Source organism: Pogona vitticeps, chromosome 5 (genome assembly GCF_051106095.1).
Source record: "Pogona vitticeps strain Pit_001003342236 chromosome 5, PviZW2.1, whole genome shotgun sequence".
In the NCBI taxonomy this organism is placed as follows: Eukaryota; Metazoa; Chordata; class Lepidosauria; order Squamata; family Agamidae; genus Pogona; species Pogona vitticeps.
This window is the reverse complement of record NC_135787.1, coordinates 84,147,716-84,172,911: the sequence shown is the minus strand read 5'-3', so window position 1 is coordinate 84,172,911 and position 25,196 is coordinate 84,147,716. Positions and strand designations below refer to the sequence as shown.

The following is a 25,196-nucleotide window of genomic DNA, read 5'->3' as shown; positions in this document are numbered from 1 at the left end:
AGTTAACCTACCACTCCCCAAATTCTTCCACAAATTCTAAATATGAGCTATGAATGTTCTTATCACCTGCAATACTATTTGTATTTTTAGTAACTCTACACAACGAAAGTTTTCTATTGACTGAGCACTCAATTGCAATTTAGCAGTAAGCAAGAAAATACACGAGCATTCCTTTTTATGTATACTGGCTGATCTTGGTTTGTAACCATTGCTTTTTTCTACTGAAACATGAAGTTCAAGCCCACCATGATTTTATGAAAGCATATCCCTTTTTGAAAGAAGTATCAGTTAAATCAGATGGACTAAGTCATATTAAGCAACAACTCAGGCTTCATCTTATCAATGAACAAATGAAGCTACCTTTTTACTTTAGTCACACTCTCCTCCCACTTTTCAAACCTGAATCCCCTACTGCCCCATTTTGCTTTTCACCACATATCCAACTCTGTCAGAAGATTAAAGGGTTCATTGCTTTTGGGGTCAAAATGCTGTAAGTCTAAACATGCATTTTAAAACATGCCAGCAAATATGAGCAGTGGCAAGGCCATTCAATGAGCCATCAGACTCTTAGAATAAACTCTCACAAAAGTACATAAACTTAAGAAAACAATTTCTTCAACAAGCTGAAAATGAAAAAACTACCACCACTAACGCAGCACTTGCAAAGCATTTCAAATACATATCCTAGTAATCTCTGCAACTATCAAGAAAACAAGGTCACTACTGTTATCCCCATAGTGCAGACAAAGCACTGAGGATGAGAATGTGTGTGCCTTGCCCCGTCTACCTAGTGAGTTAAAATCAGACAGGACACTGTACTGTCTCCCAACCACTATGCAACATTGACTCAAGGCATTTCCCCTATAAATACTCCCTTCTTTGTAAGCAGAAATTACAACATAGCAACTGTTTCCACAAGAAGACTGCCAACTGCAGTCAATAAACAAAACTTAACTGTCAGTTCCCTACATTAACAAATATACATGAATCCCATGTTTATACTCACTTTGTTTGAAAGCATGGTAGACATTCAGCAACGTCAAATGATCTCCATCTATGTGGGCAAATCTCATCTTGGCCTCATCTGCTGCTTTCTTGGCTTCCGTGGGGCGAACAAAACACTGTGGGACTAAACAAGGTTGGTATGGGCCCAACACAAACGCCCATATCGATGAGTCACGCATTCACAGATAGAGGAACAAGGCCTAGCTAGGTCAGTTCACAGAGCATAGGGCAGGGCAGGATGGCCTCCAACTGCATCTTGGACTGTCTACTACCTTGATTTGGTACATCAACACCTAACCACATCTGCAAGACAAGAGGGTTTCAAAGCTACAGAATGCCTGATTATTTTGACTAGAAGTAGGCATAAAAAGATCTGCTCTGAAGGCCATCAAAATTTCAAAGATGTGTACTAGAAGGATCATGACCTCAGTGCAAACCAAATGCTGATAGCTTTACCTAATGCAATGGAGACAATGCAATTTTAGAGTAGTCATCTACAGTTAATAGCAACATGTGTGAACAAGGGCTATTCAGCAAGAGGAGCTCCTGAAAAACACTGGTCTGAATCCCACTTTCTGGTGGCATAATACCAGCGGTTTAAATTTCAGTAGCAAATTACTCTAAGTTAAGAAATCAGAGTAAGCATTTCCTAACATACACTCAATCGTGTGATTAACATATGAAAACAATTACCTACCCCAACTTCTTAACTTATAGTGATTTGCTGCTGAAAGTTATGCTGCTACCATTATACCAGTAGGCATAACTAACAGGATTCTGACCACTGTGTTAACTATTCTACTGACAGAGAATAAAAAAAATTGTATTATAGGTCTGTCACCAAGAGCAGGCATTGCTATCAGCACTGGAAAACAGAAAACATATATGAAGAATTATACGTATATATTGCTGTCCAGGGCTATGATAATAGCGGCAGTGGTGGAAGGTAGACTGCCCAGCAGCTTTGTCAGGTTGTAAGAATAACATCTGAATTTGATAGTTTGAGGCTATACTCATTTTCTTTACATGTAGCTAACACTTTAAATAGTATTTTTCCTGATACATTCAGGAGATCAAAATGAAAGATATGGAAGACCACCAACAATGGTGATTTCTTTTTTTAATAACATGAAGCCCCTTCATAAAGGGGCTCATTTGATAAGAGCCATTTTATATACATTATAAAATGTATTTCATACATGAAAAAAGCACTAATTCCTTTTACTAGAGAAATATAAAAATATAAAAACAATATTCCACTTAAATACATATGTAGCTTTTAAGTGCAACTTATTATGGAGAATGAAAGAACAAGATGGGTGTCTATCTGCTCCTTCAATTCCATATTTTTCCTTGCTTGCAACCCAAGCTCATAGAAACCTAATAAGCCCCCTTTTATTAATAAAAAGGAATAATTATAATAATCAGTCAGATTTAAAACTAATAGTACAGACGCACTAGGAAAAGATAGAAAAATACAGTAGTTTACTACTACACATAACTGCAATATGCCAATCGCAATACTGCAAGAACCACACTGTTTACAGCGTATCAATAACCAAAAATAAAATAAAAATAAAAATGAAGAATCCAAAGTCAAAGAGGAGAGGTGCTATAAGATCAAGTATAGTCCACCACTGAGAAATAGAAAGTGTTTTAAACGTTGTGGATCTAAAGCTAATAAAGACCTTTCACTAGTACAGCATAATTTCATTAACTGAATGATGTAATAAGTAGTAATTACGGATAAAAATTAGTCATGTTTATATTGCAAGTTGTAGAGCAAAGAGCAGTACTAATTTTTATCAGCTACAAGTTATCTTACTGAGGGCTTAATTTTAAAAAATAGAATTACTTCAATTCAGCCAGCTTTGATAAGAAATATTATTATCCCATTCATTTTTCTATTATTTATTATAACACAATATAGGTGTTATCCTATATCCTTTCATATGAGAGTAAGCCAGACAGAACTTAATGAGGCTTTCTTCTGTGCAGAAATCTGAATTCTGAACTTGCCGTTATTATTATATACTCCCCACATGCATTTTGTTCAACATATATTGTTTACTGGGCCCGTTGATATACTTTGTGGAAAAGAACAGGACTTTAAAAAGTTGTAAATTAACTGCATCCAAATAGGAATCTAATAAAACAGATTTCTTTCTGACTGTCTCTTATTAATAAAATGTGTTCTAATTGTTGTATACACATTCTCATCTAAGAACGGGATATATAAGAACAGGATATATATAAGAACAGGATATATATGTTTAAATCCTTTTTATATATAAACAGCATTTAAACATAAGCAATACATAGCAAGAGTTTTGATCAAGTAGTTTGTTTTGATGAAAATGAATGGCAAAGAAAGGCAGGCATCAACCTACCACCACCTCCGCAAATAAACTACAATTTATATGAAATAATCAGATACTGCCCTGCCCATCTGCTCTGAGTCTGAACTGTCAAAACTCTGCAATACACATTGTTGCTTGTTTTTAGAAAAGTACTGTTATAATGCCAATATGCTGAAATATAGTGATAATTTGTCTTACTCAAAAATTTTATCTTATGATCTATTGCAAAGCTGCTAATTCAGGGATAATCAAATGTGGTCAGTGTCTGCAATTACTATAATGAACAGTTGACATCTTGATAGTTGTAGCACACAAGCAGAAGTTGCTAAGTAGGAGAGAAGGTTTAGGCATATATACACCATTTCCCCCCTGCACTACTTTTGCACAGGTTTTCCTTGGAGCAAATAGTTTTAAGCTGGTATCCAGAGAAGCACACTTTAGTTTTGCAGGACCAAGACAGATCTGGATGTATTTTTCATACAAAAGTTTGCCCGCGTAAAATTTTTTTGAAACTGTTAACTATTCAGAGTTTAAAACCTCACACAAGGAATGCCCAAATGCTTGGATCCTCCCAGGTGATTCTCCGGATCAAAACTCAGTCAAATGTATCCACTGAAACAAAAGACTGCTATTCAGACAAGTCCTTTTTATCATGTCTGCATCTTCTAATTTAGAAAAGAATATGAAGTAAAGGTATTAGGAAGCTGCTTCTCCCTTTAAGATTCCCTTTAACAGCAGACATTAGGGAAGTTTATGCAATGTGCTTGAATTCTCATACAAACAACTAGAATTTATTAGTTATGTATCTGGAAACCACACATTCGAAGACTGACAGCTGAAGTGGGTGATTGTTAATACTGCTCACTCTGTTAAAAAAAAAGAATAAGCAGAAAAACAATTCTGATAAGACAGAAGTGTGTTCTATTATCTGTAATATAGATTTCTCCTGCCATGAAATGAGTTAGATAACCATTTAACACACAATAACTTCTTTAGCTTCAGTGTTGATTTCATTTATAAACTTTACTCCATTATAAATCATACTATACAGTAACTTTGAGAGGCACAATTCAAACTTTTTAAAAGTTTTAAGTCCTGTTGCAGGAACAGTAATACAAACTTCCCCTAACTGGAGATCTGTATTTTGATTGGCATCTCTGTCCCTGCTATTACCTGACAGCATGGCAGTAATAGACAGAATCTCATTAGAACAGTTGTAGTCGCAACTTGCAATAACCATTTTAGCCAGCTGTGGATCAAGTGGAAATTCTGCCATCATGGATCCAAGTTCAGTCAAGTCTCCATCATCATTTAAAGCAGCTAGGTAGTTCAAAAGCTCTAGGGCTCTCATCAAAGTTTCTGGAGCTGGAAGAAAAAGAGGGGAGCATTCATTAGTTAAGTTGCCTTGAATAAGTAAAAAAAAAAAAAAAAAAAAAAAAAAAAACCTCCCCAACCCCCAATTCCAATAAGTAGTTATGCACAATCACATTTTTCATTTATTATATGACCAAATTCAGAATATAAACTGTTAATATCTAGCAACCAGCAACAAAAACAAAACAACCAAAATACCCCCCTAAAAAACCAACCCTAGAGTTGGCTTAAGGATTCTGCTCCATGAACTGGGGTATGGGCACAAAAATGCTGATTTATGGGCTGTTTTCTATCCATTTCACACTTGAAGATGAGAATATTTATTATACTGCATTTGGCAAAAGCTTTGCCACAGCCTATGCATCTTCCTAAGATGTTCAAAGAAATATTTAAAGCAACTCAATGTTTCATTAAAAGGCAAACTATCAGAATAACTCATAGTGCAGGATCAACACTGCCTTCCATACTAAGCAGTGGAATAAAAAATTGCTGAACTGCAAGAATAACCGTGACAAATATTGGGCTGTTCGTTGCTATTCACTTTTCTCCTATTTTATATGCCATACATTCCCATTTGATCCACAATCTTAGCAGGAAGATTGTAAAATGTATCTACAGTTCATTTATCTCACTGGTCCCCCACCTTTTCCGAACTGTGGACTGGTTGGGGTGGGTGGGGTCCATGTGTGGGGGGGACAGGGCACCCCCCCACTCACGGGTTGGCATGGCATGCCTACGCGCATGAACAGATGGGTGCGGCATGCTCGCCGGTGAGGGCTGCACTTGTGAACATGCGCAGGTGAGTGTGGCGCATTCACGGATGGGCATGGTGCATTGGCATGCATGCGTGGATGGGCATGGTGTATTCTCAGGTGAGCAGCGGGCTCTCGCATGCATGTGGGGCACCCATGCATGCAGGCGGGTGGGCCATGTGTGCATGTGGGCGTGCAGGGGGAGTGCGTGTGGGGACAGGAGATCTGTCTCCGTGGCCTGGTCCTGCGAAGGCCATGGACTGGCAGTGGGTTACAGACTGGGGACCCCTGCTGTATCTATTAAATCAGTATTGTAAGCTCCCCATATCTACTGGATGAATATCCCCAGCCCAAGCCTCCTGATGACCTCTCCCCGTGGTTTCATGTAGATGTTGAACAGCATGGGGGACAGTATTGAGCCCTGAGGAACCCCATGACATAAACGCCATGGGGCAGAGCAACTGTCCCCCAGCACCACCCTCTGGACACGGTCAGCCAGGAAGGAGCGGAACCACTGTAAAGTGGTGCCCCCAACTCCCAACCCAGCCAGCCTATCCAGAAGGACACCATGGTTGATGGTGTCGAAAGCCACTGAGAGGTCCAGGAGTATCAACAGGGTCACACTCCCCTGTCTCCCAGCAAAGGTCATCGTACAGGGCGACCAAGGCAGTCTCCGTACCAAAACCCGGCCTGAAACCCGATTGAAATGGATCCAGAAAATCCATTTCATCCAGCAGCGCCTGGAGTTGCCCAGCCACAACCCGCTCCAACACTTTGCCCAAATAAGGGAGGTTCACCACTGGTCGGTATTTGAACACCAGCCTTGGGTCCACGTTAGGCTTTTTAAGGAGTGGTTGAATTACCGCCTCTTTCAAGGTGGTAGGGACCACTCCCTCTCTCAAAGAGGCGTTCACGGCCTCCTGGACCCAGGTGCGAACCCCCCTGGCTGATCTTCCAATTAGCCAGGATGGGCAAGGGTCGAGGGGAGTGGTGGTAGAACGGACAGATCCAAGCACCCTGTCCACATCTTCAGGTCTCAACAACTGAAACTCATCCATTAATACTTGACCTAAGCACGGCGCACTGGACACATCCTCTGATTCTGCAGTAACTATGGAGTCCAACCCACTGAGAATCTGATTCTGCAGTAACTATGGAGTCCAACCCACTGAGAATCTGAGCGATTTTCCCCTCAAAATGGATGGCAAACTCATCACAGTGAGCTAATGAGCAGTCCAGGACCTCCACCGGATTTCCCGGTTGAAGACCACCCGAAACAGCTCTGCTGGACGACATTCTGAGGAAGCAATACAGCTGGAGAAATATTGCCATTTCGCCAGCCGTACTGCCATGAAATAAGCCCGATAATGGGCTCTAAGTCGTGTTCGATCGGACTCCCAGTGGGATTTCCTCCATCTGCGCTCCAGCTGTCTCCCCTCCCCTTAAACAAGAGAAAATTTCAACTCCGCTGTTACTCATAGAGGCCCCATCGAGATAAAATTACAGGCACATAGGAGTCCTGGGTCCAACAGATCGTTAGCTATAATCTGTGCTTTTCAGTATCCGCGTGAAGGCTTGGAACTGATCCCCCGCAGATAAAGGTGGTAATCAGTTCCTACAGTGCTTCTACTCATGTTTCCTGTTTAGACTAAGGATACCCCATTACCAATTTTGTCAATGTCTTCTCTCAGAACCTAGGCATACCAATCCCAGCAGGAGCCCGCCTGGCCCTTCCCCACACAGCTCACCACTGATTAGCTGTGTGGGGAGAGTCCCCATCTTGCCTCTGCACCAAAGTGATCAGCTGTGCGGGGAGAGGGAAGTGCTTCTGCCAGGATTGGCACACTGCCGCCAAAGGAGGACTACAGCGTCACATGGAGTCCAGTGAGTGGACCAGCAGCAGCACCTGGGGTGCTGTGGTTCATATTCATATCCCCAAGACACAAATACAAAGTGCCTCTCTCTACTAGCCACTGGAGAATGAGGAACACAGTTTCTAACTGTCAGATTCTAATATATATATTTTCTTGAATGACAAGTATAACTGGGTAAATGAGAGACAGAGCAGGTGAAATAAATCTTCTCAACATGAAGATTTAAGACAGTATAAAATAATTTAGAAAATTATTACTAGATACATTACAAGAAATGGTTAAAATTTAATATTAAGTTGCAACTAGAGCAGGCCCACTGAATCATCAAATCCTCACTGATTCAAAGGGCTGACTCTTTTCAAAAGTAACATGTTCTGGCACTGGCTTTTACATGTCCCAGCAACGGCAGTCTGAGTACTACGTAATTACAGTTATATCAACTTGGTATATTTAAAAGCAAGTGATCCCTAACTGAAAAGGAACAAGTGGTCTGGGTATTGCTTATTCTATATCCACAAACATAATTTTTTTGAAATTCATAAAATGTACCTGGTGGATCCATAAAATCAAAGTGTACCAAATCATCTATACCAAGTTTCTTCAGCTGTAATACCACGGAACCTAAATTGGATCTCAAAATCTCAGGATACGTGTTGTCCTAGAAAAGAATATTTGATTTTTTTCTTCATTTTAGTAGTAACTTTGTAAATTTTCTGAAGATTGACAAATATCAAATAAAATAAACATCACAATACTACTCCAGAAAAAATGAAGATTGACCATACAGCAGATTCAGAAGGCTTCAGCTACAGATGCACTATTACATATACTGGTATCCATTTACACCCTTAAACTGAAAACTATGTGAAACAAGCATAAACCCATAATCACCAAGGAAAAAACCACCAACAATGGAAGAACTGCCCATTATAAGTCTACCAGAATATAGTGTATTACTAGTGTGTGTGAGAGAAATTAAGTGTGCAAGTAAGTAAAGAAAGAATTCAAGTTTCAACCTTGTATGACAGCAAAAGCTCTATTTTCTATTTATAGTTGTTATTATGTTCCATCAAGTTGCTTCCAACTTATGGTGACCCTATGAATGAGCAATCTCCAAAATCCCCTGTCCACAACAGTCCTGCTCAGCTCAGTGGCTTCCTTTAGGGAGTCACTTCATCTCCTACTTCTATTTACTTAAAGTAAAAAGTTGTGTCTGGACACTCTTCTTGAATGCAGTATATACTGCAATTAGAGATGGGGGTACAGTGGTGCCTCACTTAGCGATGTTAATCCGTTCTGGAAAAAACATCGCTAAGTGATATTAAAAAGCCCATAGGAACATATTAAAACATGTTTAATACGTTCCTATGGGCTAAAAACTTACCTTAAAGCGAAATTCTTCCATAGTGGCAGCCATTTTGGGTGCCTCTAAAGCGAGGCAAAACAGCGGCGGCCATTTTGTTTTTGTGGCGGCCATTTTGGAACCGCCGATCAGCTGTTTAAAAAGATTCGCTTTGCCATGATTGCTTCCCCGCGATCAACGCAAAGCGAATTTTAGCCATAGGGGACTCGCTAAGTGATCGCTCCAGCGATGGCCAAAAGTCCATCGCAAAGCGATTCCATCACTCAACGGAGCGATTGCTAAGTGAGGCACGACTGTATTTGTATTCAAATACCCTCGCACAAGTGGACGCAATGAGGGTCTGGCCCTATTGGGCCAGACTGTCCACTCACCCTTCTGCTGCTGTCAAAGGCTTTGCACTCCCTTCCTATTGCTCTGGAGCTCACGGTCAACTAGCCACTCCAAGCAGGAGGCGGGACGAGCCTTACTGCCAGGTCAAAGAATACAAATACCCTCATCTCTAATTGCAATGCCAGATGGAGTTGCATTTCACAGTTTAGGATTGATTCATGTAGGTTGTTATGAAACACTTTTTGATAAATTGATTGAACATGAAGGGGAAGAATGTGAAGATGGAAGGCTAGCCTACTGAAGCAGCGGCAGCACCAGAGAGAGAGAGACTTTAATCCTTAGAAAGGAGGTCAAAATCCTGAAAAAGGGAGGGGGGGTAAAATAATGAACCTGGATGAGAGGGAGGGTCATGTGGATGAGTGGGGGATGTATATTAAGGAGATGATTACGCAAAATATTGATACTAGTCTGATGGGAAAAATTTAAAGGAAAGAAATGAGAAGGCAAAGCTGGATGGGGTACAAAATTCTGATTACAGATTAGATATACAGTATATGACTGGCTTCGAAGGCAGAATGGTAATTATAGTGGGATAAAATCAGTAAATTGGAGAGAAAATGGTTTAAAGAGATTCCATAGATGGCACTTAAAAACTGGTAAAAAGGACACAATAGATTAATCCCAGGTTATAATACCGTAAGCAATTTGGGATTCCCGGTTTATACATGAAGCTGATAAGTATAATAAAAAATTGGAAAGTTACTTGTTGAACATAATAATAGAAATTATTGACTGCAAGGTACACATATATACATAAATTAATGTGGTTAATATACTGTCAGCAATTCTGGTCATGCTTGGATTTAAATGGTTGATAAGTAAATTTAATTATTAAGTTATAAATGTTCATGTTGAATGTAATATTATTGATTGTAAGTTAGATATATAGAGATACTAAGCATATATGAATTCTAACAAGATTATGTAGTTAAGGTTTTATATATATATATGTATGTGTATGTATATGTATATGTATATGTATGTATGTATTCTCTTTAAAATATTGATTACAATTGTTGATTGTAGCAGCATTGATATTCTGACACATAATTGGAAAGATGGGGTGTAGGAAAAAGAATCTACAAATTTATTTTTTGTTGTATGACTATATTAAGATTTATTGTTAGCAACTTTGGACTTTCATATTTATGGGTAATAGATGAGCATATATAACTCTTAATCAAGAATGTTTCATGCTAAATACAATAACAGAAATTGTTGAGTGGAAGATGAATGTCGGTCTAAGATTATACTTCAGATAATGTATTTATGTTAATCACTATAAATTCAGGAAGATTTGTACTGAACATTTGAAGTATTGATATGAAATATACAGTATATGTGTATATATACATATAGATACAGAATGGAGAATATAGTATGGCTTAAATAAGTTAGTAAGAGTAATATGGTTTATGTAGTCAGAACGATATACAGTGGTGCCCCGGATAGTGACGTTAATCCGTTCCAGGATTAACGTCGCTATCCAGAAACATCACTATGCAGGGGCGGGGGAACCCCATAGGAACAGATTAAACTCCGTTTAATGCGTTCCTATGGGGACAAAACTCACCTTTATGCGCAAATCCTCCATACGGCCACCATTTTCGATGCCCGGTAAGTGAGGAATCCGGGCAAAAACACAGAGGGCGGCCATTTTGCCATCTTCTCCGCTCCAGCCCCTCCCCCTCCCCGCCTTACAGCTGACCCACGGCGCTCTTAGAAGCTTGCCCAGGCTTGCCCAGCAGGTAAGCAGGCAGTGGAAATGCACTGGGGAAGCCTCTGAAAGCAGCGCTTTGCCGGGGTGGGGGGTGGCAGGGGCAGGCCCGCCCCCCAGCATCCCCCCGCGGCAAAGCGGGGCTTTCAGAGGTGCATTTTCACTGCTGAAAAAGCCCCAGGAGGCTTCTGAAAGCGGCGCTTTGCCAGGGTGGGGGTGAGTAGGGATGTGGCAGGGGCAGGCCTGCCACCACCACCCCGCCCCCTCTCGCACCGCTTTCAGAAGCCTCCTGGGGCTTTTTCAGCAGTGAAAATGCACCTCTGAAAGCCTCGCTTTGCCGCCGGGGGGAGTGCTGGGGGTGGCGGGGGGTGGCTATGCGAATTCATCGTTAGACGGGGCACCCATTAAGTGAGGCACCACTGTATTGGATATGATTGTATGGAAAACAACTCCCCACATATAGGTTTTTGTCTGTCTTGTATGTTTGTTTGTGATATAATATTTTTTTAAAAAAGAAAACAACCACCACCACCACCACCACCACCACCACCTCATCTCTAATTGCAATGCCAGATGGAATTGCATTTCACAGTTTGGGATTGATTCATATAAGTTGTTATGAAACACTTTTTGATAAATTTTATCAAACTACAGTATTTGCCTGTAAAGAAATCTAGAAATAGCAAATCACATACCTGCATCTCAGTTTTGTATGCTTTCTCTGTGTATAGCCGGAAACATTTACCTGGTCTAGTACGACCAGCACGGCCAGCTCGCTGCTGAGCAGAAGCTTTACTTATTGCAGTCACTAAGAGAGATTCCACTCTTATTCGAGGATTGTATACCTATTTGATGGAAGAATCAAATGCATAAAATATTGCCGTAAATTAGCGCATTTTTGTAAAACCTCTCTTTTAAATGCCTATAAAATAATTACATTTTTCTATATATTTTCAACACTTCTACAAAATGGCAAGACTACCCATATAGACTGCAAGCAATAAAATTTACCAGTTATGATTTACTACAGATTGTCTTCCTATCAGTAAAAATAATCTACACATAGCCCAAATTCACCTGCCTGGTCACACTGGCATAACACAAACAGCATAATTTTTGGAGGCAGCCTACCTTAAGTTAAAAAATCACTGTATACACTGGACAAAATCTTGTTCATGCAGGTGTAATATAAAGTTACACCAGCATAGATGGGCCAAGCATTATGCCTGTCAACAAAGAACTGCACAATTGGTTGCATGTCCCTCACACAACCAGCTGTGCAATGCTGCAGTGGAAGTACATCATGGATTGTATTTCCACCTTGTAACTACCACATAAATAACATTAATACACACCTGCACAGTTAAACCTCAAGATTATGCCCATTACCTGTTGCATACTTAACTGTATGACACAGTGTGCAACTGATATTGTCTATGGTGGTTTCTTAATTTGGGGTAATTTTCTTCCCAAGGGTACACTGATTGCACAGCTACACAAAAGCTTTCTTTTTTGAAATATCCAGAGAGTGCAAGTTGATGAATTACATAGAAATAAAACAAGTTATAAATAAATTATTTTTGCTTCAAAACTATGTTAAGAAATAATTTACAAATATATGGGCATTTTCAACATCAACACTGTGCTTCACTATTCCTAAAGTTTGTAGTTGTTTCAAAATTCACATTTGAATATGTTTGAAGTAATTTGTTCCAAAAGATTGCTTTAACTTTCAGGAACACAAACAGAGAAAAGTCATAGCTAACCATCAACTAAATTTACTAACATTGTGTCAGAATTTAATAAATGGATTGCTCATTTTAAAAATTACTTTAAGAAATAACTTTGAAATCAAAGATGCTCTTTTTTTACAGTAAAAAAAAGCAAACACAAAATCTGACTGAAATCCAAACTAAATCCTCCATAAGCTGAAAACTGCTATATAACTCATTAGAGCTGTTCAACATTTTTTAACCTTTTGTAACGCATTGCTTGCCCCCTCTCTTGCTGATTTAAGGTTCTGAAGACCAACTCCATTAAGCAAGAACAGAGGTAAAACAGACCAATTTTACAGTATTTCCATCTTAATTTCAGTGAGAGAAGCCATAGAAGAACCAGCATTTACCTTCTGTTTAGCAAATCCAGGATCAATGACAAATACAACACCGTCTATCGTCAATGACGTCTCAGCGATATTAGTTGATACAACAACCTGTTGAAGAATATAATCATTTTTCTTCTGTGCATAATATAAAAGGACACAAATTGTGCCAGCAAACTTAACTAATTTAAAAATGTCAGTGTCTCTAAACAGGATTCCCCACCCCCACAAAACTTGCCATGTAAGTCAAAGATATATTGCTTGTACTAACAAGTTATGGGACTTAAAGGAAAACTTATAGGAAAAAAATCAACTTACAGAACATAAATGTACTCTCTGAACTACACACATTTTAACCTGAATTTGTGTCCTGTTTTCACAAAACAGAGGATCAGGCTAAACAGAAACTGCCACAGGCAAAGTGAAAATCTTTGTACACAGAAAACCAGGACACACAACTCATATCTAGCAGCTTTAATCAACACCACAATAGCCATCCATCCCCACAAAGTGACACTGTAATTTATTTATTAGTATTTTAAAAGCTCTAAAACAGTATAAGTAACTACTGCTGCTATGTTTTCAAGGGTAACTTATTCAAAGCAGACATAAAAAGTGTCATATTCATGACTCTACAAAACTAGTTTTCAGAGACTACAGTGTCAAATAAGAAACAGGAACATTACTTTTGTTGGTCAGTTATTCTTTTATCCCATATTCTTGAATAAATTATTAACAGCCCAAGACTGTTTAAAGCACAGGGTGAGTTTAAAGGGAGGGGTCCAAAATAATACTGACACAATGGGAAAAACATTCTCAAATGAAATAACTTGATTGTATTTGCGAAGGCTTTCACAGCCGGGATCTAATGGTTGTTGTGGGTTTTTTGGGCTCTTTGGCCGTGTTTTGCTTGACTCCCAAGCAAACTACACCAGAGCACAGAGTGCTGTCCTCTGAAGATGCCGGAGAGACTGGTGAAACGTTAGGAAGAGCAACCTTCAGAACACGGCCAAAGAGCCCAAAAAACCCACAACAACCATTAGATCCCGGCTGTGAAAGCCTTCGCAAATACAATCAAGTTAGAGTTGTTAGGTGCACTACATGTTCACAAAACATATAAAAACTAAACGCCTATTAAAATGTTCCTTTATACTCACTGCAGAATTATCTCAGGGTAAGTTACAATGTACATAATGACAAACCCCAGGAAAAATGTACATCAATCAGTATACAGTGGTGCCCCGACTTAACGACTGTCCCAACATATGACCATTTTGACTTGCGACCAGCTCTGGCCACAAAATTTTGCTTCAACTTGCGGCGTGAGGTTTGAGTTGCAAACAAAAGAGGCAGGGGAAAAAATTCAAATTACAGGACTAATTGTTGGTCGGCAAAGAGCTTCTTTGTAGCTCTTTCGCCCCAACGGTTAGAGTGTGTGCGTTTGCAGAGAGGCTTCAGACTGCCTGTTGTTGCTTTCTGCTTCTGGGCGAGTACATTTACAGGGTTTTGCAGGGTGTGTTTGGGCTGGTGTGAGGTTATGTTTCTGTGCTGTGATGTTTTGGGGTGTGTTTCGTGTGTGTGTGTGTTTTTTCAGCCCCATTGCGTTTGGATGGGGCTTGGTCTGTTTCTTTGTTTTTCTTTTCAGCCCAAACTCCCTCTCCCAGGGAGATCAAATAAGCATGGAAGACAGGGGCAAAAATACTAATCCGATTGAATTCAGCCTTGTGTCAGCCCGGAAAAATAAAAATAAAAAAGAATGCTGAATCAGGTACTTTTGCCTCTGTGAGGACAACAGTGGTGCAGTCATGCCACTTGGGCTGGTTCAGTGGGAATCAAAGCTAACACTTTTCCTGCAGCAACTTCCTTCCCATGTCTTTCTGTACTAGCCCTGTCAAATCATTCCCTGCCTTCTGTCCCTCAGATAGCCAATGACTCATGTCCCTTTAGACTACCCATGTGTGTGTTTCACAGTACACCTCTACTCACATGGAGGGATCCTGCACTTCTAAATGTATGACTACACTACTGATGACAAGCCCTACAAATGATTTACCTTCTTTTAACAGACATTAATTATGCTTTAATTTCTATATTTAAAAAGTACAGTGCAGAAATCTCAAAACTACCTTTTAAATCTCTAAGAAATAATGAAAACAGTAAAGAACACTGTAAAATACATCTGGAGGGACATGACTGGAGAACAAGAAGCGAGCAGAGGAAGATGCTTTTCAAGTATCAACAATATTAACGTACACTGGTGCCTCACACAACGATGTTAATTGGTTCCAAAAAAATCAACGTTGTGTGAAACATCGTTCTGTGAAACACCATTTCCCATAGGAATGAATTGAAAACTGGTTAATCCGTTCCAATTGGAACAGATTGCCATCGTTTAGTGAAAATCCCCATAGGAAACATCGTTGAGTGAAACAATGTTTCCTATATTGGAATGTATTGAAGCCGACTCAATACATTTCAATGCCTTTGCGAAGTCCTTTTTCGCTCCTGTAAAAGTGTCTTACAATGTTTGGACACTGTTTTAAATGATTGCAATGGTTAGTCCACCTCCTGAAACCTATGCAAACTTAATTTGATGTTGTTCAGAGTCGTCCTTAATTTTTAGTGATTTTTTGAATTTTCTCTCATTGGAATGTATTGAACTTTCCGTCCAATACATTCCATTGAGAGAAAATTCAAAAAATCACCAAAAATTAAGGACGATTCAGAACAACACCAAATTAAGTTTGCATAGGGATCAGGAGGTGGGCTAACGATTGCAAGCATTTAAAACCTGTTCCAAACATTGTAAGACCGTTAAAAATGAGCGAAAACGGAAGAGCTTCAAAAGCACTGAAGCCGGCTTCAGTGCTTTTGAAGTCTTTTCCGATGTCCCTTTTTGCTCATTTTTAAGTGTCTTACAATGTTTGGAACAGGTTTTAAATGCTTGCAGTCGTTAGCCCACCTCCTGAACCCTATGCAAACTTAATTTGGTGTTGTTCTGAGTTGTCCTTAATTTTTGGTGATTTTTTGAATTTTCTCTCATTGGAATGCATTGGACGGAAAGTTCAATACATTCCAATGAGAGAAAATTCAAAAAATCACCAAAAATTAAGGACGACTCAGAACAACACCATATTAAGTTTGCATAGGGTTCAGGAGGTGGGCTAACGATTGCAAGCATTTAAAACCTGTTCCAAACATTGTAAGACCCTTAAAAATGAGCGAAAACGGAAGAGCTTCAAAAGCACTGAAGCCGGCTTCAGTGCTTTTGAAGTCTTTTCCGATGTCCCTTTTCGCTCATTTTTAAGTGTCTTACAATGTTTGGAACAGGTTTTAAATGCTTGCAATTGTTAGCCCACCTCCTGAACCCTATGCAAACTTAATTTGGTGTTGTTCTGAGTCGTCCTTAATTTTTGGTGATTTTTTGTTTTCCCTATTTAAATGAATTGAACTGTCCATTCAATTGATTTAAATGGGGAAAATAAAAAAATCATCAAAAATTAATGAAGACTCAGAACAAAACCAAATTAAGTTTGCACATGTTTCACAAGGTGCACTATGGAATCCAAGCATTTAAAACAGGTTTCAAACATTTTAAGACACTTTTAAATGAGCAAAAAGGGACATCGTTAAGTGAAATTCCCCCATAGAGAACATCGTTAAACGATGGGGGAAATTCCTCAAAAAACCCCATCGCTGTGTGAATTCATCGTTGTATGAAGCAATCGTTGTGCGAGGCACCACTGTATAAGGCCTAGGGCTTACCTCTGTTGTAAATCTAAGTTAACAACAGCTTTATAATATAAAGACAGAATTTCAAGAAATAGACCCTTTTCGGCCAAATTTATCAGGATATGTAGTGGACTTTAGCTTTCTACTCAAAAATATTTTTTGCATATTACAATATATGCATGACTGAAAATACTGTACAGTACAAAACTATACAACACTCAGAAATTAATCCAATGGAATTCAATGTGACTCACTAAAAGAGTACAAGATTACAGCAATAGTAAACTTACCTTTCGTCCTATTGCACCATTTGGTTTTTTTGGAGGGGGTGGCTCAAAGATTCTCTGTTGCTGCTGAGGTGGAAGTGTGGAATATAATGGAATGATCTTAATGTCACCAACTTCAGGGCCCAGATCATCAATTTCACGCTTTATCCTCTTACAGGCTTCATCTATCTCCTACACGGATGAGAGTCCATGAAACTTTTAAAAGTTTTTTCCCCCCTCAACTTGATTGCTATGATGACTTGGAAAAAAAGTCTTGCTACAAAACAGGTTATTTTTAAACTAATTTAGACATTTATTGAATTTTCAATTGGATTTCCACAGCAGTCTAAGACACCTCATATTCTTTATTCCAATGAGCATAACAGCCTTATTTGCATTCAACACACTTTTTAGTCGTATTTCCTAATTAATTCTCTACAAATTGTACTAAAATTGAAATCTCTCACCCAGGAATATTAAACTGCACTCATGACCTTTTCAATTTTCACAATCTAAAAGAAATTGATGTGCAAGATATTTTAAATAAGCCAATTAAGCTTTAATGTCACGTATCACTAATGCAATTATATGGAAGATTTGCTTCATTGTACCTAATGAGAACAAACACCTTTACAGTACAAACACAGATTTTCAAGAAGCAGATCCCTCTCAGTGCAAGTTACCAGGGCTTCTAATAGACTTTAAAATTCTATCAAAAATTATTATTTTTTGCATCTTCTCAAGTAGAGGCTGCATCTTGTACCTCTAATACTTTCTTAGCATTTTCAGCTACTCTTAATTATATAAGCAACTTTCTCAAGATCTAATATAGTCTAATAATCTAAATTTCTGTGTGCATAACAGAATAACATATACTGGTTCAGCCAGATTACTTCACATTAAATGGATAAACACAACGAACAACAGAGTGAAGTTACTGACTTACTCAAGAATAAAGTTATACCACTAGAAGCAAGTATCATTAGGAACTATGTAAATATAAGTCATAAACTATCATAATTCTACTTAATACTTTAGACTTATAACACCTACCAAACACCTTATAGATGCAGCCCATGGAGTCTACAGCCCATGCAGAACTAAACAAACCCCAAACCCCATCAGCCTTCTATTTCTGTATTTTGGATCTGTATTTTAAAATCACCTTGTAATGAAACAAGGGATGAACTTTTTTTAAAAAAAAAATGCAAACTTTTTCTTCAGTCTTTATTAAGCATCTTTTTGCAAAATGACTTCAACATATAAAGGTTAAATACCTATAATTCTGGGTTAGTATGCCCCCTACTGGTTTAGGAAATCAGAAATATGATTTTACATCCCCTGAATATATGATTTCACTATTTTAACTCTTTGAACTGTGGTCAAAAACAAAACAACAACAAAAACCCCAACAACACCAGAACAGGCCAAGCCATCCGAAAACGCTATTGAACCAATAGCACATCAGTTTTCTAAGGATCACAATCATGTCAGAAATAATAACCACACATTCCAAAGTTTACTGCTTATACTCACTGCTTTTCAACCACTATACAGCCTCTTGTAAAAGAAGTGCAAGTGTACTTTGAAAATGGTAGTACAAAATGGACCACATAAGTGTTTAATAAGTATATTTTTGCCCAGTTCTGTGGAAGTCATAGAGTCAATATACAAGCACTTAATTGGAAGCTGAAGTTGATGGAATGCCAAGTCTGATACTAAATAGGGAGACCTGATGGACTGCAACAAAAGTACCTTACATACACAGTCATTTACAGCAAGATTTCTGTTGATACTAACCAGAAAAAATGAAGCTTTCAATTTGAGCATATGTAACATAATGAAATTTATAAACTCTACAGATATCAGAATGAGACTGGTCCATAAGAATACAAAATAAAGTTTGAAGATGGGAAAGAAGTTTCAAGTGGCTGATGACCACAGTTCAGTTTCCCAACAGTGTGCCAAAATCATAGATTTTATAAGTACATTTCTTGGAAATCTAGCTGATCTAGATAGCTATTAGGGAACTAATTGGATACAAAAATAAAGGTCATAACAAAACCACCTCTACTCCTAGCAGAGTTGGGCCTTGCTATCTCTGCTACAGAAAATGCCAGAACTGCTGTTAGAATAACAAGTGCAACTCTTAAAAAATACATTATCCCAGAACAGAAGAGTGGAAAGCAGGGCCACCAAATCAACTACATAGGGTCCTCTGTGCTTTCAAGGAAGGTTGCTATGCAACAGTAACAGCCTTGCAAGGTATTTGTTTCTTCTCATCACACCAGTGAGATGAAGTGTCAGCTCCCCAAGGAGAATGGAAAGAAAAAAACCTTGCCTTTTCTTCCTCTGTGCTACTTTGAACAGTGCCTCCACTTCTATTTCTAAATTTTCATTTCCTTACTTAAGAAACTTGAGCTATATAAGTTATAGAAAACAATACTGAGAAATTTCAAAGCATCTGGTATCTATAGTGTTGGATATCATTTCTAGAACACAAGCCTCTAGCCCTGAAATAATTTATGCTCATCTACAATACATACATATATATCCACCCACCCACACATGGTGACATGCAAAAGAAAAACTTGTAACAGCTATACTTGTCTTTCTGTATGCATTTGTCTTTCTGTATGCATGCATAAATGCATGTACATATGAACTTTGTATTCCACTTCTTTCCCAGTCAAGGGACTCAAGGGGTGTACTAAAACAAGGATCAAAATCCTCCTGCATAAATTTACAGCAAACAAGCTGGACAATATCATCTTCCAGCAATGAGAACACTTAAATTATCTGAAATCTTCCTATCTCCCCCTTTGAGATTCTGAGGCTCCCCGGGGCTCCCTTTTGTAACTAAAACAATGTGTTACTGTAGCCAAGTCAGACATTTACAGGAGTGGGCGCAGCTGGGGTACCAGTGTGCAAATGCATCCCTAGCTATCACTGGCATTTGGATATCTGGGCTCAAGGATGAATCCAGGAATACATCCAAGCTTCAAACCTGACTTTTCAGAAGGAGTGTAATTCCATCTAACACAGGATGGATCCCTATTCCTTGATCTGCCATATGAATGATCAGGAGCACACCTGTGTTGCCAGGATTATGCTTCAATTTCTTTACTTTCACCCAGTCCATTATAGATATCCAGCTCTGGTTTAGAGTCAAGACAGTGTCCTCACCGTTTACAGATTTATGCAGCTTGTACCCGCTGCAAATTCTCATGGTCAGGGAAAGAAGAAAAAAGCTAAGGGGCAAAGACACATCCCACATGTCAGATGTCCCAGTTTAACCCGAAGAATCCCTAGACAAAGCTGGGAAAGACTTGTGTTCAAAATCCAAGTGTGCTGCTTATATTGTCAAGAGTGCACAACCTATGTACCTCTAGATGTTGTACTTCAGCTCCCATCAGCCTCAGCTGTCATGACCAAACATGAAATATGGCGTACATTTTAATCTAACATGTAGCCATTCACAGATTATGCACTCCTGAGCTGAGTTATATGGGCCACTGGCATGACTCCTATGATCTTAGACAACCCTCCTACAGCTGTGTGTATCCTATTAAGATTCAGATGAGATTACTACCATCTTCTTCCAAGAAAGTTGTGTGGACACATCAAGAAACTCAAAGATTCAAGTTCAAGGGTTTTGATGCAACCTTTTGATGCAACCAGAATTTAACAATATAGTTTTTGAACAGACTATTTTTTACTATGCAGTCTTCTATTTTCAGAGTTCTTACTACAGGCTTCTAATTTATTGCTGCTGTTGCCATATGCTGTTTTACTATAATTTTATGCTTTTATTATACTTTTTTCTCAGTTGTAATAAAAGCATAAAATATATGCTTTTATTATAATTTTTATAATAAAAACATATATTACTGCCCGGAAACCTTTGGGCTGGAATACATCGTTGACAACTCTTGAATTTAAAAAGGCAAAAACTACAAGGCTATCTTAGTCATAAATCAAATTGCTTTTGAGGAATATTAGTACTATTCTTAATCTACATGTTTACTACTATTTATAAGTTCAGTATATTTCAACTGTCCTCTGCTCATAATCAATTGTTCTTAAATTCAGCCAATACTGAAAAATGGTCAAGCAGGAACTGAAAAAAAAATGCTTCCTGTATATGCTACAAAACCACTTGCATATGACTAGCTACAATCTTTATAAGAATGAATTATAAAAATATACCTCTTGTCCAGTAAGAAAAAGCAAAAGATCTCCTTCTTCTTCTTCACACATATGAATCTGGATTACAGTACGAATAGCAGCTTCAAGATAATCCCTTTCTGGTTCTGGAGTATAAAAGATCTCCACAGGATGTGTACGGCCCGGGATGGTGAGGAGAGGGCAATTATCAAAATAAATCTGGAACTTGCCAGCATCTAAAGTAGCACTCATAACTATAACCTACAATGTATTAAAAAGATCAGAATCATTTGATGATTGAATCCAATAAATTAATTCCTCAGCATGCTAAAATGGAATGTAAAGGTGAAATCTCACATGCGAATACCATGATTTTTTTAAAATTCAGATTACAGTGCTATGTAAAAATACTTGGGAGCAAGTCTCATGAAATGCAGTTGGACTTGTTTCCGAATATATAAATACAGGATATAGGACTGTTTATATGTTAATACAGCAAATACTAAGGAGAAAGTAGGAGAAAGAACATGCACAGCATATAAATCTAAACTATTCTGTGAATCATAAAGTTCCCACTAAGTTTTAGCCAAAAATACAAAATATCAGCTTTCTTTAAGAGTGTGCTAAGTGATCAGTATCGAGAACACAAATATATTTGGTGACATTCTACATATGATATATACTACTGACCTTTAAATCAGATCTTTGTCTTACAACCTCTTTGAGAACTCCCATCAAAATATCAGTAGCCAGTGTTCTTTCATGGGCTTCATCAAGGATTATTACTCCATAACGTTCCAGTAAAGGATCATTCATAGCTTCACGCAGTAGCATACCATCGGTCATGTATCTAAATAGAAAACCAATATTTCAATTCCAGCCACAGTGTGCTTTGTTGTTTCTCTTAATTCACCTTCACTTACTGAAATAATCTGGATGCTGAATCATGTCAACTGGACTTTCTTGTTAGGCTGAAATGTTTCGCTATTCATACAAGTAGCTTCTTCAGTCTGAGGAAAGTTGGTAGAAGATCCCTGATATATCTTGCATATTCTTCCAGTCTCCTTTTTTACAGTTGTTAGGGCATTGGAGGTGGGAATGCTGGTGAAGAGGGATATGATATCAAAGGATACCATGGCTTTATCAGTACAGTGGTGCCTCGCTTAACGAGTGCACTGCATAATGACGAAATCGCATAGCGATCCGTTTTTTCGGATCGCTAATGCGATCGCTTAACGTTTTTTCAATAGGGCAAAATTCGCTTTGCGAAGACCGGCAAGCGTTTCGCTTACCGATCTTCACAAAACGAAGCCCGACGATCAGCTGTTCGGCGGCCAAAATGGCCGTCGGAAGCCCAGAAATGGCCCAAAATGGCCACGCGCAGCGTTTTCGCGCACTCGTTAAGTGAGGCGAGGGCACGAAAATGGCTGCCGGCCATTAAGAAGCTTCGCTGAACGGTGAGTATTTGGCCCATTTGGAACGCATTAAACCATGTTTAATGCGTTCCAATGGAAATCCCTGCCCCGTTCAATGATGCTTCAGCATAGCGAAGGTTAATCCGGAACGGATTAACCTCGCTATGCGAGGCACCACTGTATTTAGTTTCAGTTCCGTGACCCTGGACATTGCTAAATACCTGAGTTGTGAATGTGGTGGTCTGAGCGTCCAACCAATGCTGCTAAGATGGTGACCAGGTATTTAGCAATGTTGTATGTTACTCCTGTATGTTTATACTCCTGATGATGGGTCTGAGGGGGGGGGGCTCCTTCCTTGTGTATCTTGGGAAGTCCAGAAAGATTAGGACCACAGACACCAGAAAGATCATTGTTAATGACCCATGACAATGGGTGGAGAAGGACTGCAGAAGTGGGATTATCCCTCACCCCCAGTCCTTTGTCCTTCTAAGGAGCCTATTCAGACCACGAGGAAGTGAAACCAATGTGGAGGATATATCAGAGATCTCCTACCAAGTCTTCTCAGACTGAAGAAGCTACTTGGATGAGTAATGAAACGTTTCAACCTAACAAGAAGGAAGTCCAGTTGCCATGACTCAACTTCTAGATAACCTTAGCTGGATGACTGAGAATCTTCACAGTTTTACTGAAAGAATGTTTTTAACTGTGTTCATCTGATTTTCCTTGAGACTTAAATATTAAACTATACACAATTCTCTGTTTCTGGCAGTGCTAACACTTCTCTTACAGCACATTGAGTGGGTGAGCATACAGAGGGGGTGGGAGAGGGAAGTGCAAGGGTCCCATGCCAAACCACTGAAATGGGTTTCATGCCCATCTCTACTCAACAGAGAAATCACAATGTATTATGATCACCTCTGAAAATTCACAAACTCATCCCATTCAAGTAGGTAGAAAGTAAGTAGTTCATTGGACTCTGACGTATATATTAAAATTGTTTCTCAAACCAATGAGCCAAAAACTATTATTGCCAGAGCTGGGTCACAAGATATCAGGCTCAAATAAAAGCAAAATATACTATAATGCAGTAACTTTTCTCTTCGCATACACCATGGAGACAGACACATAAATACCAAAGGGTCATTTCAGGCTGAGGTTACTTCTTGGAATACAAATTAGTGAGAAGACAACTTCCAAAGCCATAATATGGAAATATTTTGGTTTAGAGACAGATGGTAATCAATACTTACTTCAGTATGGTTTTTGCACTACTGCAATCCTCAAATCGAATAGAGTAGCCAACCTCTTGACCTAACATAACATCCATTTCATCAGCAACTCGCTGGGCTACGCTCATTGCAGCAACTCTCCTGGGTTGAGTACATGCAACACCTCTCTTTGGCCCTGGCAGAGACCGCATATAATCAACACACCACTGAGGGATCTGTCAGATGGGGAAACACAGTTTATTATTCATTTCTTACAAATGCATCATGATTCTTTTAAAGTAAAGCTAATTTTAGAAGCTTTGAAAAATTCAAGTACAGAAAAAGACAATGGTTACCAAAACATTTAAATGCAGGAACTATAGGTGCATTTCAGGTACATTAGGATCAATCAACTTGGGAAAGCACTCATGCAATTTAAATGTATGTTAAAATAACCCAGAAGCAAGGGCAACTAGAGAAAGCACGAAAATGATCCAACAGAGTATCCATAAAGAGATTTGCTTTCCCATGTCTTCAACTACATGGGCAAAACAAATCACTTCATGGTTACTCTGTTGGCTCATTTTCAAATATGAAAATAAATATTTATCTTTCAGACACAGTTACTATGTAGTGGATCTGCAACAATGAATTCAGAGTTTGTGCTTCATTAGTCAAACACTTGGCTCATACAAACAATATTGATGTATGTTATTCAAAGCTGGAAATTAACATGCAAAAGTAATAATAGTCCCAACAGCAGTGAGAACAATCTTAGCAGGGGTGGTTTTGGGTTTTAAACCATTCCTTATCCCCATTCTGTGGTTCCCAAAGGCTTCTTAGGAAGAAGGAGATATGAGGCTTTTGGTTTCCTAAAAACAGTCGTAGTTGGTAATGTCTTTGGAGTTCCATAGTGTAACACATGCAGCACAATTCTAGCCATTAAATCATAGATTTGTACAGCTGTGCAGTTAGAATGGTCCCAACCACTGTCAAAACACATTTAATTAATTAATTAATTGTTATAAATTTTTCTTGAACTTGTTATGTTTTATGTTGTAAGCCGCCTAGAGTGGTCAAAATTACTAGATAGGAGGGGTATAAATACAATTAACAACAACAACAACAACAACAGAGTCTTCAGCAGAATTCTAGAGTCTACTGTATATTTAAACTCTGAAATGCATAAAAACATAGCACTAACAGCTACCACCACCTATCCCACCATCTTTCCCTTTCAAATGTCAGAACACAACAGTAAACTCAAAAGCAGCTATAAGCAGGTCCTCAAGCTGCAAATAATGTGCCATTCTGCAAGGTGTATTATAAGTAAAGTTTAGCATCCACCTGTAATACAGACTGCTGAATGAGAGATGAAAGATGGCAGAAAAAAAAGGCACTGGACTAGCTCTAGGGTCAAAACTTTTAGCATAATCAGCAACTGTATACCGTGATTATCTTAAATGTATTGA

The 25,196-nt window shown here is 38.7% G+C and overlaps 1 protein-coding gene across 3 annotated transcripts in view; it reads right to left on the bottom strand.

Annotated features, from left to right (window-relative positions):
• The window catches only part of DHX15 (DEAH-box helicase 15), a 382,063-nt gene that overhangs the window by 7,416 nt on the left and 349,451 nt on the right, over nucleotides 1–25,196 (bottom strand). For all 3 annotated transcript variants that reach the window (XM_078394048.1, XM_020780429.3, XM_078394049.1), the window contains 9 exons: nucleotides 23,767–23,960; nucleotides 21,792–21,951; nucleotides 21,144–21,362; nucleotides 16,959–17,126; nucleotides 12,961–13,047; nucleotides 11,531–11,680; nucleotides 7,915–8,023; nucleotides 4,539–4,730; nucleotides 1,007–1,129 (listed from right to left, as the gene is read on the bottom strand). In XM_078394048.1, coding sequence (XP_078250174.1) covers nucleotides 1,007–1,129; nucleotides 4,539–4,730; nucleotides 7,915–8,023; nucleotides 11,531–11,680; nucleotides 12,961–13,047; nucleotides 16,959–17,126; nucleotides 21,144–21,362; nucleotides 21,792–21,951; nucleotides 23,767–23,960 — 1,402 coding nt within the window. The remainder of the gene's footprint in view (nucleotides 1–1,006; nucleotides 1,130–4,538; nucleotides 4,731–7,914; nucleotides 8,024–11,530; nucleotides 11,681–12,960; nucleotides 13,048–16,958; nucleotides 17,127–21,143; nucleotides 21,363–21,791; nucleotides 21,952–23,766; nucleotides 23,961–25,196) is intronic.